We start from the raw sequence: 10,939 nt of genomic DNA, 5'->3' as shown, positions 1-10,939 counted from the left end.
CACTACTGTAGTGACTCTGGATAAGAGAGTCTGCTAAATGACTCACTACTGTGGTGGCTCTGGATCAGAGAGTCTGCTAAATGACTCACTACTGTAGTGGCTCTGGATCAGAGAGTCTGCTAAATGACTCACTACTGTAGTGGCTCTGGATCAGAGAGTCTGCTAAATGACTCACTACTGTAGTGGCTCTGGATCAGAGAGTCTGCTAAATGACTCACTACTGTAGTGTCTCTGGATAAGAGAGTCTGCTAAATGACTCACTACTGTAGTGACTCTGGATAAGAGAGTCTGCTAAATGACTCACTACTGTAGTGACTCTGGATAAGAGAGTCTGCTAAATGACTCACTACTGTAGTGTCTCTGGATAAGAGAGTCTGCTAAATGACTCACTACTGTAGTGGCTCTGGATCAGAGAGTCTGCTAAATGACTCACTACTGTAGTGGCTCTGGATCAGAGAGTCTGCTAAATGACTCACTACTGTGGTGGCTCTGGATAAGAGAGTCTGCTAAATGACTCACTACTGTAGTGGCTCTGGATCAGAGAGTCTGCTAAATGACTCACTACTGTAGTGGCTCTGGATCAGAGAGTCTGCTAAATGACTCACTACTGTAATGGCTCTGGATCAGAGAGTCTGCTAAATGACTCACTACTGTAGTGACTCTGGATCAGAGAGTCTGTTAAATGACTCACTACTGTGGTGGCTCTGGATAAGAGAGTCTGCTAAATGACTCACTACTGTAGTGACTCTGGATCAGAGAGTCTGCTAAATGACTCACTACTGTAGTGACTCTGGATCAGAGAGTCTGCTAAATGACTCACTACTGTAGTGACTCTGGATCAGAGAGTCTGCTAAATGACTCACTACTGTAGTGACTCTGGATCAGAGAGTCTGTTAAATGACTCACTACTGTGGTGGCTCTGGATAAGAGAGTCTGCTAAATGACTCACTACTGTAGTGACTCTGGATCAGAGAGTCTGCTAAATGACTCACTACTGTGGTGTCTCTGGATCAGAGAGTCTGCTAAATGACTCACTACTGTAGTGACTCTGGATAAGAGAGTCTGCTAAATGACTCACTACTGTAGTGGCTCTGGATAAGAGAGTCTGCTAAATGACTCACTACTGTAGTGACTCTGGATCAGAGAGTCTGCTAAATGACTCACTACTGTAGTGGCTCTGGATAAGAGAGTCTGCTAAATGACTCACTACTGTAGTGACTCTGGATCAGAGAGTCTGTTAAATGACTCACTACTGTGGTGGCTCTGGATAAGAGAGTCTGCTAAATGACTCACTACTGTAGTGACTCTGGATAAGAGAGTCTGCTAAATGACTCACTACTGTAGTGGCTCTGGATAAGAGAGTCTGCTAAATGACTCACTACTGTAGTGACTCTGGATCAGAGAGTCTGTTAAATGACTCACTACTGTGGTGGCTCTGGATAAGAGAGTCTGCTAAATGACTCACTACTGTAGTGACTCTGGATCAGAGAGTCTGCTAAATGACTCACTACTGTAGTGACTCTGGATCAGAGAGTCTGCTAAATGACTCACTACTGTAGTGACTCTGGATCAGAGAGTCTGTTAAATGACTCACTACTGTGGTGGCTCTGGATAAGAGAGTCTGCTAAATGACTCACTACTGTAGTGACTCTGGATCAGAGAGTCTGCTAAATGACTCACTACTGTGGTGTCTCTGGATCAGAGAGTCTGCTAAATGACTCACTACTGTAGTGACTCTGGATAAGAGAGTCTGCTAAATGACTCACTACTGTAGTGGCTCTGGATAAGAGAGTCTGCTAAATGACTCACTACTGTAGTGTCTCTGGATCAGAGAGTCTGCTAAATGACTCACTACTGTAGTGGCTCTGGATCAGAGAGTCTGCTAAATGACTCACTACTGTAGTGGCTCTGGATAAGAGAGTCTGCTAAATGACTCACTACTGTAGTGGCTCTGGATCAGAGAGTCTGCTAAATGACTCACTACTGTAGTGGCTCTGGATAAGAGAGTCTGCTAAATGACTCACTACTGTGGTGGCTCTGGATCAGAGAGTCTGCTAAATGACTCACTACTGTAGTGGCTCTGGATAAGAGAGTCTGCTAAATGACTCACTACTGTGGTGGCTCTGGATCAGAGAGTCTGCTAAATGACTCACTACTGTAGTGGCTCTGGATCAGAGAGTCTGCTAAATGACTCACTACTGTAGTGGCTCTGGATCAGAGAGTCTGCTAAATGACTCACTACTGTGGTGGATGTAATGAATACCTATGTATTCCTTGTCTTTTTTCTTCTTGTCAATTGTTTTCTTCATATTGAAGGTGAAGGAAAAAATCTGTTTATTGCGTATTTGATTGATTGTATTCATAAATATATGTCAAACAATATTATGTATTTTTCAACAACTGAATGGTTATATACCTAATAAAATATCATACCTGTTAAACTTGTTTATCGAATCTGTATCAAACGGATAGACACTTAGAGATGTTCATGCTTATTATGAGACCTGTATTACTCTTGTCTATCTGATTCCCTCTATTCAGTATTTCTATGGCATCGAGTTTTTAAAAAAGGAACATTTTATACGTTTTTTTAAGCGCCCATAGGAAGTAATTGCTTGCGACACTAGTCGAACTGGTTTTAACTTCCGGAAGCTATACTCTCCCTTTCCTGTCAGCCATTTGTGATAAACGGTGAGAGGAATTTTCTCTGTTGTACAAATACGAAAATACTGTACTATTATCAACCATGGATGTCGATTTCGTGAAATAATATTTTGCTAAACAGCTCCGCCTACGGTAATACTTTGTTTGGTTTGAATGCTGACGTTATTTTTATACATTTTATGGTAAAATACAGGCTGCATGTTACCGCTGTTTGCCACATGCTGGAGCCGTCGGCGTCAACGCAGATTTCACATGGCTTCGTAGCCACTAGTCAACTAGTAGAAAATATCCTCTATCAACTAGAGACATCGTTTTCGGGGAAAACTGGGTCTTATTACATTCTTATTATAATACGCGCAGTGTTTCTTTTTGCTAACTCGTGCAAACTGCTAGTCATTTTCAGACTAGTAAACGTTAGCAAGCGTACGTAAATGTAGCTAGCCATTTGTAGGGTGTGAGAGCTTTGGTGATGAAATGTCACTTCCTTATGTTATAAAATACATTTTACCAAGACAAATTATTCTGAATCCTTCAGTGGTGTCTCTAACATATCCAAAAAGTCAGATTTCGGAACCTAATATTTCCGATAATAAGCACTGAGCTCTGTTACCGCTTTCTCACAGCAACTTTTTAGGATTTGACATGTTATGGTGGTCGGTCTGTTTCCGATGTGTCGCAAAATTAGCATTACGATCTGAGTTAATGTAAAAGGATAGACAAAGAGTTCGCGGTACGCTCAGTGCTCCGTGCAGTAATATCTAACAAGTAATCTAACAAATTCACAACAACTACATGATACACACAAATGTAAGGAATGAATAAGAATATGTACATATAAATATATGGATGAGCAATGGCCGTGTGTCACAGGCAAGATGGTATAGAGCAGTATATATACATATGAGATGAGTAATGTAGGATATATAAACATTATTAAAGCGGTGTTATTTAAAGTGACTAGTGATACCTTTAAGTCCATTTTATTAAAGCCAGATTTGAGTGTTTGTTGACAGCAGCCTCTCTCTGTTAGTGGTGGCTGTTTAACAGTCTGATGGCCTTGAGATAGAAGCTGTTTTTCAGTCTCTCGGTCCCTGCTTTGATGCACCTGTACTGACCTCGCCTTCTGGATGACAGGTAGTTGCTCGGGTGGTTGTTGTCCCTGATGATCTTTATGGCCTTCCTGTGACATCGGGTGGTGTAGGTGTCCTGGAGGGCAGGCAGTTTGCCCCCGGTGATGCGTTGTGCAGACCTCACCACCCTCTAGAGAGCCTTACGGTTGTGGGCGATACAGCCCGACAGGATGCTCTTGTTGGGCATCTGTAAAATAGGAGTTTCGTAATATAAAACGCCTAGACTAAAATATGAAAAAGATGACGAGTTAAACAGTGAGCCTGTCAATTAGCCTTCATTCTCGCACAGCGTCCAGCCTAGCTAACCAATGCTATTTTTCCATTTAAAAAAACTTCTCTGAATTTCGTCATTCCTGCAAGGGTAGAAACTCCAATAATTTTGAAATGGATTATGGAGATTTGCAATTTGGACCGTTGGTTTTCATAGATGAGTATATTTTATTTAACAAGGCAAGTCAATTAAGGACAAACTCTTATTTACAATTTACTTTCTAACCCGGACAACGCTCGGCCAATTGTGCACCGCCCAGTCACGGCCGGATGTGATACAACCTGGATTCGAACCAGGTACTGTAGTGACACCTTTTGCACTGAGATGGAGTGTCTTAAACAGCTGCGCCACTCAGGAATAATTTTATATATTTATATATATATATAATTGAATCGACTTTCAAAGCGCTGGTAGTACCTTTAGATTTCTGTCACTTAAAGCAGAACCGTGTAAGCATGAGCTCGGCTAGTACGCAAGTATTTTCATCTTGTGCAACATGCATGAGGCAATCAAAATCTGAACGTACTACTACCACCGCTATGAAACGTTTACGTAATTACCACCGCTATGAAACGGTTACGTAATTACCACCGCTATGAAACGTTTACGTAATTATACGTTCCCGTCTTCACATTCCTACCCGCAAAAAGACCCAACCACACGGACAACTGGTAAAAAAAGAAAACGTGTTATTTTATTCAGCATTCTGACTTGTGGAGGTCGCGAGAGGAACGTTTTTCTTTTTATGCCCGACCAACAACTTAATGAAATTCAATGTCTGGTTTCCGGGCTACAATACACTGGACATTCTGTGTGAGACTAACCGGCCTAATGTTTTATTAATCATTTTCCTTTGCTACTGACAGATCCAGTTGACCGATCATCACTCAAAATCAGAATGCAGAACGACGCCGGTGAATTCGTGGACCTGTACGTCCCACGTAAATGGTGAGTACCCAGAGTGCCCCTGTGTTATGGAAGCCTGTGGTAGCTAGCTAGCCCGGAAAACCCGCCGTCGATTATCCTCGAATTGTACGTCAGGCATAAATGAGCATTTGGACCAGGAAAGTTTCCTCTACAAGCCAGAATGCAGAATAAAAATTTATATTTTTTTACCCCTTTTTCTCCCCAATTTCGTGGTATCCAATTGGTAGTTACAGTCCCATCGCTGCAACTCCCGTACGGACTCGGGAGAGGCGATGGGACAGGAACATCCCCGCTGGCCAAACCCTCCCCTAACCCGGACAACACTGGGCCAATTCTGCGCCGCCCCACGGGTCTCCCGGTCACGACCGGCTACGACAGAGCCTGAACTTGGACTCAAACCAGAATCTCTAGTGACACAGCTAGCACAGCGGTGCAGGGCCTTAGACCACTGCGCCACTGGGGGGGGGCCCGATTTGTAAAAAAAAAAATCTGTTTTAATATACTTTTACAGTTGTCTGTGCTGTTGGTCCTTTTGGCGGTTGGAATTTAAGATGGTATATCCAAACGTATTTATGCCCGACGTTAAATCCAAAGAAATTTCAACGTCGAGTCTCTAACCTGCTTGTTAGCTGACCCGTCTCTTATGTATCCCTTGTTCTTCAGGGTTTTAGAGCAGGTATCTGTAAAGCACCGTGTGACAACTTGGTGTATAAAAGGGCCTTATTAAATACAGTTGCTTAAAGTGTACTTTTTTATTCCTGAACAGTATGCTCTCTGCAGTAGCTAATGCGTTAGAATGAATAATACCTTACAGTTTGTGATATGATTAGTTTTAATATGTATCGCTAGCTAACTTTACAGCGGCGATGAAAATACCCCTTTCTAATTCCTTTTTTTTCCCTTTTTACCTGGTCTTTCAGTTCTGCAAGCAACAGGATCATCGGAGCCAAGGACCACGCCTCCATCCAGATCAACATTGCTGAGGTAACGTCACTGATGACAAAACTCTTTCGAGGCGAACTCTTCTTAAAACATTCCGAAACGTTGCGTCTTGCTGAAAGCCCCCCCCTTTTGGGGCCGATGGGGAATAGTGTGCCAATTTAGGTCGCTGCCTGTACCGTCTTCATTGATCTGCTGTGTTAACCTAACGCTCATTACTACTGTAAGATCTCATTGTATTGATTCCATTTCCCCTTTGTATTTTCTATTGCAGGTTGACAAGGTAACCGGTCGCTTCAATGGTCAGTTCAAGACCTACGCTATCTGCGGTGCCGTACGTAGAATGGTACGTTTCCTCTTTCTCCTAGGCTACGGTTGTACATTTCTGCCCACTGTACATTTCTGCTAGAGGAGTCTGGATTTTCTGCTTATTCCCTCCTGATTCCCAGAGTTCCCCTAACCAGGATTTCTGGAATACCTGGGAGTTTAGGGAAAGTTACCATCATTTTGCAACACTACAAGGCGCCGCTGCAGGTCGTTGATCTGTTATAGTGGCCTGTTCTCTCTTTTAGTGTCTAGTAGAGAACTGAGATGGTTTGAGGTCCTGTCCTCTCCTGTAGTGTCTAGTGGAGAACTGAGATGGTTTGAGGTCCAGCTGTAGTGTCTAGTAGAGAACTGAGATGGTTTGAGGCCCTGTCCTCTCCTGTAGTGTCTAGTAGAGTACTGAGACGGTTTGAGGTCCTGTCCTCTCCTGTAGTGTCTAGTGGAGAACTGAGATGGTTTGAGGTCCTGTCCTCTCCTGTAGTGTCTAGTGGAGAACTGAGATGGTTTGAGGTCCTGTCCTCTCCTGTAGTGTCTAGTAGAGAACTGAGATGGTTTGAGGTCCTGTCCTCTCTTGTAGTGTCTAGTAGAGAACTGAGATGGTTTGAGGTCCTGTCCTCTCCTGTAGTGTCTAGTAGAGTACTGAGACGGTTTGAGGTTTTGTCCTCTCCTGTAGTGTCTAGTAGAGAACTGAGATGGTTTGAAGTCCTGTCCTCTCCTGTAGTGTCTAGTAGAGAACTGAGATGGTTTGAGGTCCTGTCCTCTCCTGTAGTGTCTAGTGGAGAACTGAGATGGTTTGAGGTCCTGTCCTCTCCTGTAGTGTCTAGTAGAGAACTGAGATGGTTTGAGGTCCTGTCCTCTCTTGTAGTGTCTAGTAGAGAACTGAGATGGTTTGAGGTCCTGTCCTCTCTTGTAGTGTCTAGTAGAGAACTGAGATGGTTTGAGGTCCTGTCCTTTCTTGTAGTGTCTAGTAGAGAACTGAGATGGTTTGAGGTCCTGTCCTCTCCTTTAGTGTCTAGTAGAGAACTGAGATGGTTTGAGGTCCTGTCCTCTCCTGTAGTGTCTAGTAGAGAACTGAGACGGTTTGAGGTCCTGTTCTCTCCTGTAGTGTCTAGTAGAGAACTGAGACGGTTTGAGGTCCTGTCCTCTCTTGTAGTGTCTAGTAGAGAACTGAGACGGTTTGAGGTCCTGTCCTCTCTTGTAGTGTCTAGTAGAGAACTGAGATGGTTTGAGAACCTGCCTACAGCTAGACTGTAGTCAAACCTCAGACAATATTCCCACTGGCAACAACTGTAACTGTGATCGTAACGTCCAGGTTCATGTGACTGAGACAGAACTGTCCTTCCGTAGTCTTTGGTTTTCTATGTTCTGATCGCATCCCTTTTACGAGATGTTACATTGTAGTTACTCCACAATACTAACCTCAATGTCCATCATAAAACAGATTCCAGATATCCTGTTTGCAATAAGGCACTAAAGTTAATAAAAAATTTAAAAAAATACAACAAACGTGTCAAATAAATGAACTTTATGTCCTGAATACAGGGTCAGTGTTATGAGATGTGAGGCGTGTAAAAAGTTGAATGACTCTAATGAATTACCCAGTTCTTCCACATCAGTGTAGATTCTGGAGAGGAAGCCACTTGTAGACAACTGAAATGCCATGGCATCATTTGATATTGTGCTTTTTTCCCTTTGTGATAGTCCTATGAGAAGTGTGTGTAGTAAACTGTCTTTAACGGCTCCTCCTTCAGGGCGAGGCTGACGACTCCCTCCTGAGGCTGGCTAAGACCGACAGCATCGTGTCAAAGTAAGTACTGGGTCTGGGCTTCATCCCAAGTGGCATCCTTATGTAGTGCACTGCCCCTTTTTACCCGAGCCCTATGCACCTGTTGACCTGTGCTAAGTCTTAAACGCTGGAACGAGCCACCCTTGATCTGAGAACACGGGTTACTGCAAAAGTACTTAACCCGTCAGTCGACTGGAAACGGTATTAGTCTTCTATCAAAATCAAATTTATTTATAAAGCCCTTCTTACATCAGCCGATGTCACAAAGTGCTTATACAGAAACCCAGCCTAAAACCCCAAACAGCAAGCAATGCAGGTGTAGAAGCACGGTGGCTAGGAAAAACTCCCTAGAAAGGCCAGAACCTAGGAAGAAACCTAGAGAGGAACCAGGCTCTGGGGGGTGGCCAGTCCTCTTCTGGCTGTGCCGGGTGGAGATTATAACAGAACATGGCCAAGATGTTCAAATGCCTTGTTCAGGGGCAGAACATGATTGGATTAAAATATTTCCGCTGTTAAAACAGCCCAATCAGGGAGAATGGGTGTTTCCTGTTCCTTGCCGATCACAAAGTTTATTTTATTTTTTATCACTAACATTTGTTTTGTTCTAGTCAGCTTTTCCTCGTGTGTAATGCTAGGTTCCCCAGGATTTGTGGAAACATTGTTCTGAAGTAACCAAATGTAGATGATGGATGGCTGTAGGTCTTCCTGTTTATGGCCGTGGGTCTTCCTGTTTATGGCCGTGGGTCTTCCTGTTTATGGCCGTGGGTCTTCCTGTTTATGGCCGTGGGTCTTCCTGTTTATGGCCGTGGGTCTTCCTGTTTATGGCCGTGGGTCTTCCTGTTTATGGCCGTGGGTCTTCCTGTTTATGGCCGTGGGTCTTCCTGTTTATGGCTGTAGGTCTTCGTGTGTATGGCCGTAGGTCTTCCCAGTTATGGCCGTAGGTCTTCCTAGTTGTGGCCGTAGGTCTTCCTAGTTGTGGCCGTAGGTCTTCCCAGTTATGGCCGTAGGTCTTCCTAGTTGTGGCCGTAGGTCTTCCCAGTTGTGGCCGTAGGTCTTCCCAGTTGTGGCCGTAGGTCTTCCCAGTTGTGGCCGTAGGTCTTCCTAGTTGTGGCCGTAGGTCTTCCTAGTTGTGGCCGTAGGTCTTCCTAGTTGTGGCTGTAGGTCTTCCTAGTTGTGGCCGTAGGTCTTCGTGTTTATGGCCGTAGGTCTTCCTAGTTGTGGCCGTAGGTCTTCCCAGTTGTGGCCGTAGGTCTTCCCAGTTGTGGCCGTAGGTCTTCCCAGTTGTGGCCGTAGGTCTTCCCAGTTGTGGCCGTAGGTCTTCCTAGTTGTGGCCGTAGGTCTTCCTAGTTGTGGCCGTAGGTCTTCCTAGTTGTGGCCGTAGGTCTTCCTAGTTGTGGCCGTAGGTCTTCCTAGTTGTGGCCGTAGGTCTTCCTAGTTGTGGCCGTAGGTCTTCCTAGTTGTGGCCGTAGGTCTTCCTAGTTGTGGCCGTAGGTCTTCCTAGTTGTGGCCGTAGGTCTTCCTAGTTGTGGCCGTAGGTCTTCCTAGTTGTGGCCGTAGGTCTTCCTAGTTGTGGCCGTAGGTCTTCCTAGTTGTGGCCGTAGGTCTTCCTAGTTGTGGCCGTAGGTCTTCCTGTTTATGGCCGTAGGTCTTCCTAGTTGTGGCCGTAGGTCTTCCTAGTTGTGGCCGTAGGTCTTCTTAGTATTTATGGCCGTAGGTCTTCCTAGTTGTGGCCGTAGGTCTTCCTAGTTGTGGCCGTAGGTCTTCGAAATGTAGGTCCGTTTGTCTTTATCAGTATCTTACTGGTGCCATAAATACCTAAACTAATATCGGTCTGGATCTACAAATGTATATATACATTTGTGAATAGATGTTGATCAACATCATCCTGGCTACCTGTTGTCATTTTGTGTCTACTACAACACTGTCAGATGTAACGTACCTGTTGTCATTTTGTGTCTACTACAACACTGTCAGATGTAACGTCCCTGTTGTCATTTTGTCTCTACTACAACACTGTCAGATGTAACGTACCTGTTGTCATTTTGTCTCTACTACAACACTGTCAGATGTAACGTACCTGTTGTCATTTTGTCTCTACTACAACACTGCCAGGTGTAACGTACCTGTTGTCATTTTGTCTCTACTACAACACTGCCAGGTGTAACGTACCTGTTGTCATTTTGTCTCTACTACAACACTGCCAGGTGTAACGTACCTGTTGTCATTTTGTCTCTACTTCAACACTGCCAGATGTAACGTCCCCGTTGATGTGTTCTAATGAGTTCCCTCTCTTCCTTACAGGAACTTCTAGTCTGGGACATGCAACTCTGGAATCTCTTTGTAAAATAAAAACATGTCAAATGAATTCGTTTCAAGTGGCATCATTAGTACTTTAGTTTTGAGACTGGGATGGACAACTCCGGTCCTCTGCGGCCTAAAGTGGGGTCACTTTTTCCCTCCGTCAGCAAAACAGCATTCCAAACTGAAGATCTTGATTATTGGAGTGTGGTGTGTAAGTTGGGACTGGGGGAAATTGTGACACCAATCAGGCCCTTCGAGGACTGGAGTTGCCCATCCTTGGTCTCCTTGATTTGTTTTTGTTCTGGATCCCAATTAGTTCCTGCCGAGGCAGCAGCTACTCTTCCTGGGGTTTATTATGGATCCCCATTAGTTCCTGTCAAGGCCACAGCTACACTTCCTGGGGTTTATTATGGATCCCCATTAGTTCCTGTCAAGGCAGCAGCTACTCTTCCTGGGGTTTATTATGGATCCCCATTAGTTCCTGCCAAGGCAGCAGCTACTCTTCCTGGGGTTTATTATGGATCCCCATTAGTTCCTGTCAAGGCCACAGCTACACTTCCTGGGGTTTATTATGGATCCCCATTAGTTCCTGTCAAG

The 10,939-nt window shown here is 44.4% G+C and overlaps 1 protein-coding gene across 3 annotated transcripts; it reads left to right on the top strand.

Annotated features, from left to right (window-relative positions):
• The first annotated feature begins 2,573 nt into the window (after window positions 1-2,573).
• LOC139543131 (small ribosomal subunit protein eS21-like) lies at window positions 2,574-10,406 on the top strand. Of its 3 annotated transcripts, none has more exons than XM_071349347.1 (6): window positions 2,574-2,691; window positions 4,932-5,013; window positions 5,913-5,976; window positions 6,206-6,277; window positions 8,007-8,062; window positions 10,343-10,406. In XM_071349347.1, the coding sequence occupies exons 2-6, from the start codon at window positions 4,964-4,966 to the stop codon at window positions 10,350-10,352; spliced, it is 252 nt and encodes an 83-aa protein (XP_071205448.1). In that variant the 5' UTR covers window positions 2,574-2,691; window positions 4,932-4,963; the 3' UTR covers window positions 10,353-10,406. The 3 variants fall into 3 exon arrangements, with proteins under 3 accessions (XP_071205448.1, XP_071205449.1, XP_071205450.1); XM_071349348.1 differs by having other exon boundaries at window positions 2,662-2,796; XM_071349349.1 differs by lacking the exon at window positions 2,574-2,691 and adding an exon at window positions 4,329-4,361.
• Window positions 10,407-10,939: the final 533 nt, after the last annotated feature.

This window comes from Salvelinus alpinus, chromosome 17, assembly GCF_045679555.1.
Source record: "Salvelinus alpinus chromosome 17, SLU_Salpinus.1, whole genome shotgun sequence".
NCBI classification, from domain to species: domain Eukaryota; kingdom Metazoa; phylum Chordata; class Actinopteri; order Salmoniformes; family Salmonidae; genus Salvelinus; species Salvelinus alpinus.
This window is presented reverse-complemented; position numbering and strand designations above follow the sequence as displayed.